The sequence below is a fragment of the Mesoplodon bidens genome, assembly GCF_964165515.1.
Source record: "Mesoplodon bidens genome assembly, chromosome: 11".
NCBI lineage: Eukaryota > Metazoa > Chordata > Mammalia > Artiodactyla > Ziphiidae > Mesoplodon > Mesoplodon bidens.
The window spans coordinates 41,551,553-41,567,828 of NC_138167.1; the positions used below are offsets into that span (position 1 = coordinate 41,551,553).

At 41.8% G+C, this 16,276-nt stretch overlaps 1 protein-coding gene across 15 annotated transcripts in view; it reads left to right on the forward strand.

The window, feature by feature from the left end:
- The window catches only part of R3HDM2 (R3H domain containing 2), a 154,328-nt gene that overhangs the window by 99,301 nt on the left and 38,751 nt on the right, over positions 1 to 16,276 (forward strand). For 9 of the 15 annotated variants that reach the window (XM_081248319.1, XM_081248318.1, XM_081248310.1 and 6 more), the window contains 3 exons: positions 10,567 to 10,766; positions 13,401 to 13,424; positions 15,244 to 15,285. In XM_081248319.1, coding sequence (XP_081104445.1) covers positions 10,602 to 10,766; positions 13,401 to 13,424; positions 15,244 to 15,285 — 231 coding nt within the window. In that variant the 5' untranslated portion in view covers positions 10,567 to 10,601. The remainder of the gene's footprint in view (positions 1 to 10,566; positions 10,767 to 13,400; positions 13,425 to 15,243; positions 15,286 to 16,276) is intronic. The other 6 variants (XM_081248321.1, XM_081248313.1, XM_081248312.1 and 3 more) reach the window with 1 other exon arrangement.

A 16,276-nucleotide genomic window follows, 5' to 3' on the forward strand; every position in this document is an offset into this window, starting at 1 on the left:
AGGGCCATTCACTTCCATTAAGAATACTTCATAGAAGTTGTATTTACTACTTGTATTAGTTTCCTAGGGCCGCTGTAACAAAATACTACAAACTGGATGGCGTAAACAACAGAAATTTATTTTTTCACAGTTCTGGAGGCTAGAAGTCTCAAGATCAAGATGTCAGCAGATTTGGATTTTCCTGAAGTCTCTCTTCTGGATTTTCAAATGGCCTCCTTTTTACTGTGTCCTCACATGGTCTTTTCTCTGTGCCTACACATCTCTGGTGTCTCTTTGTGTGTCTCAATTTCCTCTTCTTATAAGGATACCAGCCAGATTAGGCCTTGTTTTAATTTAATCACCTCTTTAAAGGCCCTATCTCCAGATACAGTCAGATTCTGAGGTATTGGGCGGGGGTAGGGGGTCGGGGTTGTGTGGTGTTAGGGCTTCAACATATGAATTTTGAGGGGACACAATCCAACTCACAACAATACTTCTTTCTACTTACATCCCATGAACTAGAAACTAGTCACACACTCATTTTTAGCTATAATGGAGCTTGGGATATGTGTAGCATTTTTATAGGCAGCCATATGCCCAACTAAAAATCAGTAGTTGGGGACTTCCCTAGTGGTCCAGTGGTAAAGAATCTGCCTTACAATGCAAGGGACACAGGTTCGATCCCTGGTCAGGAAACTAAGATCCCACATGCCGCGGGGCAACTAAGCCCACGTGCCACAACTGCTGAGCTCATGTGTCTCAACTAGAGAGCCTGCATGCCGCAAACTACACAGCCCACGTGCTCTGGAGCCTGCACACCACAACTAGAGAAGAGAAAACCCACACGTTGCAACTAGACAGAAGCCCACACACCGCATGCTTCAATGAAGATCCAGCATGCTGCAACTAAGACCCAATGCAGCCAAAAATAAATAAAATTAATTAAAAAAAATTTTTAAATCAGTAGTTGTATTGAGGAAGAGGTGATTGGCTATTGGGGAATAAATAGCAGGTTCTCCTTTGCAGCAGAGGCTTAAGGAGTAATGATTCTTAAAGTTTTCCAGTTCCTTCATGTGAAATTAAATTGTTCTTATTTCTCTGGCCAAACTCACATTCAATTTTATTTTATTTTATTTTATTTTTAAAATTTATTTATTTAATTTTTGGCTGCATTGGGTCTCCGCTGCTGCACGTGAGTTTTCTCTAGTTGCTGAGAGCGGAGGCTACTCTTTGTTTTGGTGCGCTGGCTTCTCATTGTGGTGGCTTCTCTTGTTACGGAGCGTGAGTTCTAGGTGCGCAGGCTTCAGTAGTTGTGTCACATGGGCTCAGTAGTTGTGGCTTGCGGGCTCTAGAGCACAGGCTCAGTAGCTGTGGCACACGGGCTTAGTTGCTCTGTGGCTTGTGGGATCTTCCCAGACCAGGGCTTGAACCTGTGTCCCCTGCACTGGCAGGCAGATTCTTAACCACTGTGCCACCAGGGAAGCCCCTCACATTCAATTTTAGATTTTGAAAGATTCTTTTAATACTAAATTGTTGGCTTAGGTGTCCTCTCCACCTAATAGGTGGTAACATTGATCTCTAAGTTCATCACAGTAGGGCAAGACAGACTTAGTTGCATGGTGTTTAAGTTAAGCAATAGAAGGCATCTTGAAATGCCATGAACAGTAGATAAAATGTGATTTTTTTTTTCTTTCCCAGAATGTCTTGTCTGGGTTTAGTTAGGAGCAGTTTTGCCAGGGCGTGGGAAAGGACAGTGTGAACTTTCAAGGTCTTTTCCATCCCTAAGATTCTGTGATATTTTCTACATAGTAGCATTACTATGATAAAACTAAATAAAATAGAAGCAGCAGAGGTGCTCCATTGTTTGAGCACTGCTGCTTTTTGTCTGAAAGAGGAGGAAATATGATTTGTTCTGTTTCGCTCAAGGAAGTAAAATGGGCATTTTGGGCCAAGAATGTAGAGAAGCCGTTAGAAACTGAAACGAAGCCCAACTAACACTTCAGTCCATCGATCAAAGCACCTGTAGTTCTCATTTCAGGGCAAGTACAACCATCACAGATATTGAACAAAGAGAGTACATGTCCAGAACATTTTAATCTTGTTTCTCTGTTTACTTTGCCTAAGGAATTGCTCTGGACATCAGCCAACTCCTGTGGCCTCCCTTACACACCAGTGAATCCTTTTGCATTTATAGAGCAGAATGATTTTCTCATGCTTCCCTGATTTTAGAAAATTGGCATAATTGTTATTATTGTTGTTATTTTTATTGACCTAGTACTAGTGAAACCTATGACATTTGACTTCTGAAATCCTTAAAGGACTTGGTGACTGTCACATAACTATAGCTTTACATGTTCCATAAGTACTTTATACTCTAGTCCCCCAATTCTGCTTTCTCTCTCTGAAGAGAAGGGAGTGTTGGACCCATATCTCTTATAACTCAGTAGGACCTTCTTTCTTGTCCTTCTTTCTTGTCCTTCTCCCAAGGGCAGTTGAACCAGTTTTCCTTTTCACGTATGCAGTTATCATACTGTTTTTGTTTTTCATCCTTTAGGCACTGTAGTGAAAAGAACATGGGATTTTGGAATCAAGAAGACCTGGGTTTGAATTCTGGCTTCTTATACAGACTGTATGGCCCTGAACAATGTATTTCATTTATAAATAAAATGGTGATATTTTATACCTTGAGAAGATCAAATAAGATATTTTCTATAAACTATAAAAAATTTTAAGTCATGAGAGGTGACCCAGATTGAGGGGAAAGATGGGAGAGTTTACAAGCCCCCAAATATGTCCCCCACTGACACTCTCTGAAGAGAGGCCTTGCATCTAGGCACTCCTCCCATACCTTACTTCACATCCCAGAACACTCCTGAATGTCTACCTTGGGATACCTAGAACTTTGGCTTTGGGATCAGACACAGGCTGGAATCTTGCCTTTGCCCCTCGTAACTTGGGAAAGTTATTTAATTCCTCTGAGCTTTGGTTTCTTCATCTTAGAAATGCCCTAACAAAGAGTTTTGTTAGGATTAAAGTAATGTATAGAAACAATAATCAAAGTCATAGAAAGAATGTAGACTTTGGCATCAGCACTAGAGTTTGGGTCTGATTCTGTCATTTAGTATAAGAGTAGTTAAGGAATTTGCCCAAGGTCACCAGACCTTGGGCAAATTCCTTAACTACTCTTGGCGGTATGAGTGGAAGTGCATAAAGCACCAAGTTCATAATTGCACTCAATAAGCATTAATGGTTTTTCCTTTTCTCCTAACTCCAATGTCAAAGAGTGTATAAATAGGCTAGCCATCATGAGCATCTAGACGGTTTTGTTTTGTTTTTAACCTACCATTTTAACCCTATGAATGTTTTGTCCCCAATGTTTTGACTACTAAGGGCATTATTTTCACTCTGTGTGTTTAAATAACATACAATAAAATGCACAAATCTTAAGCATTCAGTTAATACGTTTTGACAGTTATATACACCCATGTAACCACTACATCTAACAAGATAGAATATTTCCATCACTCCTAAAGAATCCCTTATGTCTCTTTCCAATCAGTATTTTACCCCCAAACCTTTCTGATTTAAACCACTGTAGGGTAGTTTTGCCTGTTCTTGAATTTCATATAAATGGACTTATATAGTATATATTTTTGGGGAAGGAGATGCACTTTCTTCTACTTACTATATAGTTTTGAGATCCATCCATGTTTTTGTGTATGTCAGTATACACCCAGCAGAGTCCCCTCATGTCTCATGGGTGATGATTGAATCACTTGCTTCTTCTCAAACGAGTCACAAAAATTACCACGATTGATCCACCTTCTAGGGCTCAGGGATAGGGTCACCTTCCCTGATCACGTGTCCTCAGAGGAAAGCAAACAACAAAAGTTCATTTTTTAAATTGTTGAATAGTATTCTATTATATGAATATACCACAATTTGTTTATACATTCTCCTGAACCCCTAGATTTTAAGTATTTTTTCAGTATAAGTATCAACTGGGAGTAATTTATTCTTGATATATAAATGAGAGAAGGACTGGAAAGTTTACAGGGATTTTGCCACAGGGTATGTCAGGGTTTTTAGCCTCTAGCTATTTTGTTCTTTCTTAATTCTCTCTACTTGGCCATGGATTAAAAGGGAGAAAATGAAACTGCCCTTCTTTCTCTGAGTGTCCCCTATATAATATATTCTTTTTGGCACAATGCCTAGAAGGTTGTTTATAGAGTTGATGGAAGGATATATAATCTCACTGTGCCCTGGAAGCTACTTACCTCAGCAGTCAAAAAATTTATGGGGAATATGCAGTATTCTTCCTGAAAAAATTGCCAAATCTTGGCTCCCAATCATCCTCCTCTGTATCATCCTATTTCCTCACTCCCTCTCCTTGCCCTCAACTTCTGACAGTCCCCTCTGTGCAGCTTGAGGCACTGAGTGTCCTCAGGAGACACTCTGCCTTAAAATTGTCCTATTTACCTGGGTGAAATGTACAACGTACACAGATAGGTTGCAGGGAAGCACACACCTAGGCTCTCCTGGGAGCTTAATGTCTTGCTTTGTTCTAGTCAAATTATATATGAAATAGTTCCTTTCTCCATTGAATAAGCCATCCACAGTGGAAATTACTTCTCTGCCTTTTAACCCTTATCTACTGGCCTTATTCTTCCTCTTTAAAGCTTTTTCTTTCTTTCCTTTTTTTTCCTGCTAATAAATTATCTTGTCCCTTGGCTGCAACTTTTGCTTTTGTTTTGGCCCAGAAAAAATTGTTTCCAGAAATCCTTATGCCCCAAGAGAAAGGAGAGCCTTCTGCATAGGATTATGGAAATGACTGTAGTTAAAGGTTATTTTGGAGAAAAAAGAGACCCTCAGCTCAAGAAATACAGTTTTGAGCTTGGTGTATCTCCTGACGGATCTTAACTCTAGAGTTAAAACTCTGACCTCTCATTACTATCTTACTCTCTCTGATCCACCCTTCTCCATGTGTTGTTGCAGTCCAGGCATCATCTGCACAAAAGACAAACCTTCAGCAGAAGATAAGCATTTTTCTAGTGGCTTTTTTTTCTTTTTTAATACAGTGAGAAGCCTTTCTTTAAAGCCACCCACCTAGCAAAATCCTCTCATGTCTCACTGGTGATGGTTGAGTCACTTGTCCCTTACTAACCCAGACACAAAAAGGAAACAGAATTACCACGATTAGTCTAGCTAATTAAGATCCACCTCCTAGGGACTTCCCTGTGGTCCAGTGCTTAAGAATCCATCTTCCAATGCAGGGAACGCAGGTTCTATCCCTGGTTGGGGAACTAAGATCCCACATGCCACAGGGCAACTAAGCCCGTGTGCCACAACTACTGAGCCCGTGTGCTCTGGAGCCTGCATGCCACAACTAGAGAGCCTGCATGCTGCAACTACTGAGCCCATGTGCTCTGGAGCCTGCATGCCACAACTAGAGAGCCTGCATGCCACAACTACTGAGCCTGCACGCTCTGGAGCCCGTGTGCCACAACTAGAGAGCCCACACGCTGCAACTACTGAGCCTGTGCACTTTGGAGCTGGCACGCCACAACTGGAGAGCCCGCTCACTGCAACTACTGAGCCTGCATGCTCTAGAGCCTGAGCGCCACAACTAGAGAGAAGCCTGCGTGCCACAACGAAGAGCCTGCCAGCGCAACAAAAGATTCTGCATGCCGCAATGAAGATTCCGCGTGCCGCAACTAAGACCCAACACAGCCAAATAAAATTTAAAAAAGAAGAAAGATCCACCTCCTAGGACTTGGGGATAGGATTACCTTCCCTGATCATGTGTCCTCAGAGGAAGGCAAACACCAAAAGGAAATCTGGGCTAGATTGAGTGTGGGAGAAAGGGGAGATTTGGATAGGTAGCCAGTATAGTGTCTACCATACCCTTTCTCTGCTGCTTCCTTTTTCCTCAGAGTACAAGTTACTTTGGGGACTTCCCTGGTGGTGCAGTGGTTAAGAATCTGTCTGCTGGTGCAGGGGACACGGGTTCGATCCCTAGTCTGGGAAGCTCCTACATGCTGCAGAGCAACTAAGCCCGTGTGCCACAACTACTGAGCCCGCGTGCCACAACTACTGAAGCCTGCGTGTCTAGAGCCCGTGCTCCGCAACAAGAGAAGCCACCGCAATGAGACGCCCGCGCACCACAACGAAGAGTAGCCCCAACTCACCACAACTAGAGAAAGCCCGTGCGGAGCAACGAAGACCCAACGCAGCCAAAAAATTAATTAATTAATTTTTAAGAAAGGAATTGCTTTGTTTTACACACCTCGTTAAGAGGCCAGTAGTCTCAGTGGAAATGACTGTCAAAATTGTTAAAAGTGGTTGCATTAATAACTGTTTTATGGACGTCTTAAAGAATCTAAAGTTCAAGTTTTCCTGTTTCCCAGTGAACAAAGGAAACCATGTGGCTCCCTACAACTTAAGTTGGAATGTGTGACCATATTCCACAGGTGGCTATTATGAAAGACCGTTTTTTGGTTTAGTTGGGTTTTTTCATTAGTGCTTTGACCGAGTAACAGTGCTTGGACACCGTGAAGTTAGTCCAGGTGTCCAGATGGTTGAGCCTTTTCTGCCTTATATGTAAAAAGGAGCTGCAAAGTTATCATTCTGGTTGACAGATATACCTATTTGGTAATTGAGGCCCATCCTGGAAAAAGAAACAACCAGCTGCTTTATATTTGTCCCTATCACCACCTTTTTTTTTTCCAGTGTTATTGAGATATAATTGATATATAGCTCTGTATAAATTTAAGGTGTACTGCTTAATGACTTAACATACATGTACTATGAAATGATTACCACAATAAATTTAGTTAGCATCCATTTCCTCATAGAAGGTTTCCTTCTGGGGTGATGAATACTGGGACTAGATAGAGGTGATGGTTACACAACACTGAATGTACTAAATGCACTGAATTTGTTCACTTTAAAATGGTTAACTTTATGTTGTATGAATTTTTAAAATTCAATTAAAGAAAATTTCAGGCCAAAAAAAATTTATTTTCTTATGAGAACTTTTAAGATGTGCTCTCTTAGCAACTTTTAAATATACCATACAGTTAACTATAGTCATCAGGTTTTACATTACCTCTCCAGTACCTATTTATCTATAACCAGAGTTTGTACCTTTTGACCACCTTTATCCAGTTCCCGCATTCTCCACCTCTCACCTTTTCTTTCTGACAGAGTAATCTGTTTAAGGTTATTTAAGCCTGAAAAGAAAAATATTGAAGATCTGTCATGTGGTAAAAGAAGTAAACTTAATCTTGTTTGACTCTAAGGCAGATTTAGGATCAAGATTGAAACAGTTCATAGCTTTTTATAGGGAGAAACTATATAACAGTTAAGACTGTTTATGAAATAGTGAGTTGATCCTGTCCCAGGAGTTTTCTAGGAGAAAGAAAGTTCCTCTCAGGAACTTACACAAAGGGACTCTTCTTTGGGGAGGATGGGGAAGATTTCATGAGGCTGTATCTAAGAACCCTTCCAATTCTGATCTTTATTGATGTTTCCCAGCTAAGAGGTATAGAGAAGGCATGTGCGGAGTTTTACTGTATTTGAAACTGAAGAGAATGGGCCCTTGATTTACCCATGGGGGAAGAAAACAAATATATGTGTATATGCAGTTCCCACGTATAGCCAATGATCCGTAAGCTCTGTAGGGACTTCCCTGGTGGCGCAATGGTTTAGAATCCGCCTGTCAGTGCAGGGGACACGGGTTCAACCCCTGGTCCAGGAAGATCCCACATGCTGCAGAGCAACTAAGCCCATGCACCACAACTACGAGCCTGCGCTCTAGGGCCCGCAAGCCACAACTACTGAGCCCGTGCTCCGCAACTGAGCCCATGTGCGGCAACTACTGAAGCCTGTGCACTCTAGGACCCGCGTACCGCAACTGCTGAGCCCACATGCTGCAACCACTGAAGCCCACATGCCTAGAGCCCGTACTCCACAACAAGAGAAGCCACTGCAATGAGAAGCCTGTGCACCACAACGAAGAGTAGCCCCTGCTCGCCGCAACTAGAGAAAGCCCATGTGCAGCAACGAAGACCCGATGCAGCCAGAAATAAATTAAAAAATAATAATAATAAAATAAAAAACGTAAGCTCTGTAGGTTGTAACTTTTTTTTATAGAAGCCTCCAGGTCCTGAATCAATTAATTAAAAAATAAAATATCAGCCATTTTTTATTGTCAGTTTCTTCCAGTATTTCTCATCTTTATTTTATTATTTGTTTGTTTGTTTGTTTACTTACTTATTTTTGGCTGTGTTGGGTCTTCATTGCTGTGTGCGGGCTTTCTCTAGTTGCGGTGAGCAGGGCTACTCTTCGTTTCAGTGCACGGGCTCTAGGTGCACGGGCTTCGGTAGTTGCAGTATGTGGGCTCAGCAGTTGCAGCACGCGGGTTCTAGAGCGCAGGCTCAGTAGTTGTGGCGCACGGGCGTAGTTGCTCCACGACATGTGGGATCTTCCCGGACCCCACGGTTCAAACCCGTGGCCCCTGCACTGGCAGGCAGATTCTTAACCACTGTGCCACCAGGGAGGTCCCTATTTCTGATCTTTAAATTCAGCTGTATGTGACTTCCCTGGTGGCACAGTGGTTAAGAGTCCACCTGCCAATGCAGGGGACACGGGTTCGATCCCTAGCCCGGGAAGATCGCACATGTCGTGGAGCAACTAAGCCCATGTGCCACAACTACTGAAGCCTGCATGCCCTAGGGCCTGCCTGCTGCAACTACTGAGACCATGTGCCGCAACTGCTGAAGCCCGCGTGCTCTAGGGCCCCCATGCCACAACTACTGAGCCTGCATGCTGCAGCTACTGAAGCCTGTGTGTCTAGGGCCCGTGCTCCACAACAAGAGAAGCCACCACAGTGACAAGCCCGCGCACTGCAATGAAGAGTAGCCCCCGCTCGCTGCAACTAGAGAAACCCAGTGCGCAGCAACAAAGACCCAACAGAGCCAATCAATCAATCAATAAATAAAAAGAATTTAAATTCAGCTGTATGACTACGATTGTATGAATGACTCTCTAGCCTTTTAAACTAAGTCTCCAGGCAGCTGCTCAGTAGCCAGAAGGTGAACAAAGCAATAATCTTTGCAGACTAACTTATGCCAGGATGAGGTTACCCATGCTTCTTAAGAGCCTTCTGGGTCTTATCCTTGAAACTGATTGGAAGGAGGAAAAAATGTCTGGCATGACAATTTTCTTGAAGCATTGCTGTTTGTTTAGCTTGGTTTCTAGAGTCACGTGGAATAGACAGGACATCTGGGAAGGTTTCCAGTCTTATCTTTTTAAAGAAAGGAAAGAAATATTTAGGATTCAAGAACAGTCAGTAATCCATGAAAGAGAAACCTCTATTATAAACCATTGTTGGAGCTAAGCATTTTTGACTTCAACAGTTGTTGAGGACATGAATCTCTCTATAGAGCATCAATTTCTGTTACTGAGTGGGTGCTTGGATTACTGTGTTGACCTCACTACAGGATTTCCCAGGTAGTGATAGCAAGTGATAAAGAGCTACCACCCCTGCACTACAAATCTCTGCATCTTTGGGAGGCAGTAAAGTGACTGAACCCAAATAGTGAATAGCAAAGCAAAGGTTCTCTCTTCCTCCAGGGAGAGACCCAGTCTTTCTGAAGGACAGATGACTACAAAACTCTCTTCTTGCCTTTTCAGCTTGCTTAAGATACAGAAAAGAATTTAAGATTCTATAAACATTGTCTGATTTTGCTGCTTTTTGATGGAGGAGATACTTGAAGTTGGTAACAGTGTTGTGGTTTGTGGCAGCTGTGGAAGTTCTCCTTGGGAAAGGAGAGTGATCCTCTCTGGTACTGAATAGAGCTTTATGTCTTCTTTCTGGAGAGAGTCTAGTGAGTTAACTCTGTGGAGTGCTCAAGCTGAAGATGTGAGCAAATTTCTGTAGGGAACAAGGGAGGGCAAATAAAGTGCCAAGGGGACTTAAACTACATTGCTTTAGAACTGAATCCTGGTGAATCTCAAAATAATTATGCTGAGTAAAAGAATCCATATACTGTGTGATGTAAAATTCTAGAAAATGGAGACTAATCTGTAGCGACAGTGGTTGGCTGGGGGTGGTGGCAAAGGGGAGGAAGGGCTTTTAAAGGAGCAGGAGGAAACTTTTGGAGGTCATGAGTGTGCTCACGATCTTGATTGTGATGACGTTTCACAGGTGTACGTGTATTTCATAATTCATCAAATTGTACTTTTTTTTTTTGGCCGCACCGTGTGGCTTGCAGGATCTTAGTTCCCTGACCAGGAATTGAACCTGGGCCCTTGGCAATGAAAGCGCCAAGGGAGTCCTAACCACTGGACTGCCGGGGAATTCCTAGTGCATTTTAAATATATGCAATTTCTGTCAATTTTACCTCAGTAAAGCTTTTTCTTTTTCTTTAAAGAAATGAAATTAATCTAGGGGCAACATTTATCAAAGGACCCTATACTGGGTTACAGGAAGGCTATATCAGGCTTCTGTATGAAATACAAGTCTTGCAGGTGTGTTAAGTTTAGATACACAGCTCCTGTTTAATGCATTTCATGTTTCTTTAGGAGTCCATAGAGGCTGCTGTATTCTATTGAAGAAGATGTCTAACAGTAACACTACTCAAGAGACCCTGGAAATAATGAAAGAATCTGAAAAAAAACTGGTGGAAGAATCTGTAAACAAAAACAAGTTTATATCTAAGACTCCAAGCAAGGAAGAAATTGAAAAAGAGAGTGAAGATACCAGTTTGCGTCAGGAGACACAGGTAAGGATTAGAAGTGCATCATATGTGCACTCTTTATAGCAAAATAGAAACGTCATTAGAGGTGGCTTTGGAAATCTATAGGAAGCCAGTCACTTACACAAACGTTTGATTCTCCCTAAAAACCCAACTTCAGCTCTCAAGAAGTATCTCCTTCCCTTTTTGTCAGAGTCCACAACGAAGTCTAAAGAAAACAGAATGAAATCCCTAATCTATTAGGACCTGAATAACACTGGTTCTTGCTACATTTTGATATTTTTTAACTATCAAAAAACAAACTGTATACAAACACATATTTGACAAGTCATAATATGGCTTATACAATAAACCATATTTTTAATTAAAAATTTTTTTTTTAACTTTTGGCTGCATTGGGTCTTCATTGCTGTGCATGGGCATCCTCTAGTTGCAGCGAGCAGAGGCTACTCTTCGTTGCGGTGTGCGGACTTCTCATTGCGGTGACTTCTCTTGTTGTGGAGCATGGGCTCTAGGCACGCAGGCTTCAGTAGTGGTGGCACATGGGCTTAGTTGCTTCCACGGCCTGTGGGATCTTCCCAGACCAGGGCTCAAACCCTTGTTCCCTGCATTGGCAGGCGGATTCTTAACTACTGCGCCACCAGGGAAGTCCCTACAATAAACTCTTAAAACTAGAGCTGCGTGGCTTTACACACAGTGTTAAATTCATATCCTGGTTGTGTTAAAGCAGTCAGCATTTTCTGGTCAGAAATAGTCTCTGAACTTGCCACTTGGTAAATGTGAGTGAGAGGAATTTTATTCTTTGGTTGCCTATTGTTTTCCATCCGAATTCATACTACAGTGCAGATATGATGGCAGTAGATGGCCAGCCGAGCTTTTTCCAGGGCTCCTCTTTGGTACCCAGCCAGACTCTGGGCCTCCTCTAGCTTACCTGTTCCAGTTCTCTTCCCTGTGGTCACTACTAGTTTCCTGTGTTACCCAAGCCCAAATTATATAAATCCTTTCCTTCTTGCCCAGGGGTGAGACTGGTCTTTATTATATGCTTAGGAGATAGACTGTTAATTGTAGTAAGTTAGTTTAAAGAGCAGTAGCAATAACATTTTGGAGCATCTAGAAACTTGAAGCATGATTTCTCCTGACAACCCAATTCACCTAGGCCTTGTCTCACGTAAAGATTAAGACAGCAACAACATAAAAGGATGAATTAAAATCAGATAACTCTCTGAAGTATTTTGTTCTCTAGCTACCTGCTTTTCTGCTATTTTTCCTCGTACAGTTTGCCAGATCTCTGTCATGGCTGCTTTTCTTTCCATTATCTTTTGCATGTGAATTGTCATTCCCAGCCCATCCTTCCAGAGTTTATGGAGACAGTCCGCCACTGTTCCAACTATACTTCTAGCTTCCACTGATCCCAATAATGAATTTTAAATCCTCAGGACAAATAAGTGTTGAATGTTTAATTATGCGCTCTCATGTTACATGGAAGATAATAATTAAATGAACTTTTTGGTCCAAGTTACTCTATTCTCAGGAGACAATTTTAGGTGGTGTTCTGAACTCCTGTTGTGTGTTCTTCTTGAAGATAGGCAGAAAAGAAAGGGTGACTATAGGTTTTATACGCCTTATGGATACTTACTTGGTTTAAGAATGTCTTCACCTGGATATACAGATAGATTGTGTGGGAGGCTGGGTGGGGAACCTGCCTCCCCTCAGACTCCTTTTGTTGCTGCTGGAGCAGGTGGAGTTGCTGCTGCCATCTGCTGGAGCTTCTGCTCCTTTAACAAGGTCTTGGCCACCCTTCAGAAGCCCTCTCCCCTCCATCACTGTTCCCCTTCAACAGCACTAAAAATTCTGCTCTTTCTCTTACCTTCCCCGCAACTCACACCTGATAAGTTTCCGCAAGAATCTTACTGACGCTGTCAAGAGAGTGCCTGTTATGAATTGGAGCTGGAAAGCTTGAGGAAAGGGGACTTTCATTACTTGTACTGTGTGAGACATATTCTTGGAATCAGCAATTGGAACTCAGAACATCTTTGGCATGGAAACAGTGCTATAAAGGGCAGGTTCTGAGATTCAGTTTAGAATGGGCAAGTCCTGACTTAACACATACTGAACTTAGGTGGATCCTTTAAATAACCTAGCTGGGCTTTCTGCCTTTATACTTGTAATCCCCTCTGATTCAGCTACCATACTGCTTTAGAAAGATGGCTATGAAATAAAGATCTGATTGTGTTAATTCTCTACAGAGTTTGTGTGTGTCTCCTTGCCCTAGGCTAAGTCCCAGATTTGTCAGCATGGCATATTGTGACCTAGCCCTTGCCTGCCATCCATCCACCTCTGGAATCCCATGCTCCAGCATTAACTGATTCGCTGGCCCCTGAAAAGTTTGGAGAAAGCATGCTTTTACACTTGCTTTCTCTGCCTAGAATGCCCTCCTTGGTATTCTTTCCCTGGCCTCCTCCAGGTCAGTTTAGGCTCATCATTTGTATCTCCAGGGCCCAACACAGTTCCTTGCAGGCACTCAATATTTGTGAACATGTGAATTTGTGAATTCCTAGGTTTGAGTTAGACACTTGTGCTCCTCTAGCACTCCATGAGTACCTCTGTAATGCACTTAATGTCCTGTATTGTAATTGTCTATTTGTCTGTCTTCTCCAACAGGATTATGAGTTCCTTTTTGACAAGGTTTGTGTCTTTTATCTCTGTATCCTCCAGTAGTTAGCATGGTGCCTGATACATATTAGGCTTTCAGTATGTGTTTGACTATTTAATGAAAGTTATGCATTCTGAGAAATAAGCAGATTTATACATTGTTTGTAGGGTTATAAATTGGTATAACTTCTTTGAAGGGCAATTTAGCAATACTTTATAAAATTTTTAAATGGACTATACCATATTTGTAGAAATACTCAATGATATGGTCATTGAAGCATTGTTTATACTAACAAAGATCAGAAACATCCTAAATGGTGCAGTTTAAGGGACTGGTAAAATAAGTTATGGTATGGCCACACAATGGAATACCATGTAGCCATTAAGAAAAACAGTGTCTCTTCTATGGAGGTATCCTTGAAAAAAAGTTTAAAAGTAAGGTTTAGGGCAGTGTGTACAGTATCCGTCTATTTGGTTTAAAAAAAAGTATGTGTACACGTGTACAATAATCTTATAGATGCACAAAAGATCCCTTGTAAAAGATTACAAGAAATTCAGCACTAGTTGATCCTTTAGGAGGGATCCAGGTAGCTGGGGGACAGATATGAAAGGAGACTTACTATTCTGCATACCTTCATTATAACTCTTGAATGTTTGTGTCGTGTGTATGTTATAACTTATTTGAAAAAAATAGTGACAAATACTGCTTCACATTCCTGGACTGTGATTCTTCCCTTATTATAACAGATCTTGCCACTGACCAGATTCACCATCATTTCTCACTTTTTCCATCCACCTTTCCGGTTCTCCATTTTGCATTGTAGCAGTGTTGTTTGGTAACTAGTGAAGAGGACAAAGGAAAGAAATCACCTACCCAGGACCATGCTGGTACTCTGCCTCCATCTGTTTCCCCTCCTCCACCCACCAGCCTCAGGTTTTTCCACACCCCAGTGGCAGTGAGTTCCATTCCAAACATCTTAGAAGCCCTAAGTGTCATACATAGCTCTAAGTGTCACCCAACCTCTTCCCGAAAGTCCTCATTTTGACTTCTCAGCTATTCGAAACCTTACCAACTAATTAGTCATTCTTTCCCTCATCCCACCTCAGGCCCTCATTCTTCATCTTCCTCAGCTTCTATCCTGCTCTTTACTCGCTCTCCTTACCTCCCTTTGCTCTGGAGGTCTTATCCACATCTTCCATGCTCCCTTCATTTTATCCTGTCCCATCTTATATCTTATATCCATGACCCAGACAGGCTATAAGAGCTCCACCAGGAGCTTAGAACTGGGAGAATTCTCATATTCAGGGAGGTAGGCAGTTGGCAAGAAGAGCCTTTATTCCATTTCTGCAGCCACAGGGACAGGTCTTTTGAGTATCTCAAGTTAGAACTCTCAATGTGTTGTCCTATAAAGGTGTTATTTTAAGTGATGGTTAGGAGCCATATTTCACACCCACTATGGGCTAAATAGGCTCCTGTTAGCAAGCTTGGGGAAAAAAAACTCTCTTGTGCTATGGTAGTGACATTTCCAGAAGCATCCTAATCAGGAGAGGATTCCTTGGCTTATCCAAAAGTAATTTTTATCAATCTGTGAAATAGGCCAACCAGTCAATATCTTTCTATTCTTTTATCTTCATGGTGAGTGGTGATTTGTCTGTATGTGGCCTGTGGTCCCTTCCATGTCACAGTTGCTAGAGTTGTAGCATAGGGGACAACCACAACAACTGGGTCTCATCATAGTTTGGCTATTATAATGGTTTTAAAGTTAGTGCTTTTTCTCTGTAAACTTGTATTGCTTTTAACTTAAGTGTTTGTTTCCCCCACCTTTAATATTTTCTAATCCCCTTCTAACAGAGGCGGACATCCAACCACGGTCATGCCAGGAAAAGAGCCAAGGTGAGAGCCCTTCCTCTATAGCTTCTTTTCTAGTGTTATTGGTAGTACATTGCACAGATGGACTTATCACTAATAACTAGTTTATTTGGATTATATATAGGCAAAGTTTGCCCGTCCCTTGTACCCTGATTGTGAACATGCATACACACACACACAAACATGCACGCACATATACATATGTCCTATTGGAATGTCTGGCTTTATTTTTCTCCATTATCTTTAGTTCAGTCACAGTCTATTTCTGATACCTGAAAGGATACCCAGCCAGAGCCTCCCACAAACAAAGCCTGAGCACACTGGTACTGGTTCTGCTGTAATGCCAGTTTCTCTGCTCATCTCTGGCTCTCTTATTTTGCCCCCCCCCAGAGGTTTTGGGGTTTTTTGCCATGTGAATTTTCTTTAAGATAAATCCTCTACCATTAGTAAAATGATTCAACATTTTTGGACATCCTAAAAATATAGACTGTTTTGTTTCAATTCACTTTTTAGGTTGGGGCAAAGAGGAGGATTTTGTTTTTAATCATTGTATGATAAAATTAGCACATCACAGATTATTTTAAGCAGTGTTATCAGGTAGGGCTATAGGTGTTAGTGTGTGATAGCTTTTTAATTTTAATTAGGGAACAGTAAAATATTAAGCTTCTCTTACATTGGGAAGAATTGTCCATCGAAGTAATAATTAAGGGTGTCCACCCCTTTCCCCTTGAAAAATAATGGCAGAATTTGGGAGTGTCCCAGCCAGTATGTGGCTTGGGTTTGAAGAAGACTATGATTTATGATAAATTGGCTCTGTGGCTTGCCTTACATGGCCTAATCCACAGTGATGGGCTTGACAGTAAGGTTTAAAACAGAGGGTGTTCAGGATTTCCATGATGGTCCAGTGGTTAAGACTCCACGCTTCCAACGCAGGGGGTGCAGGTTCGATTCCTGGTCAGAGAACTAGGATCCCACATGCTGCAGGGCATGGCCAAAAAGAAAAAAAACAGAGGGT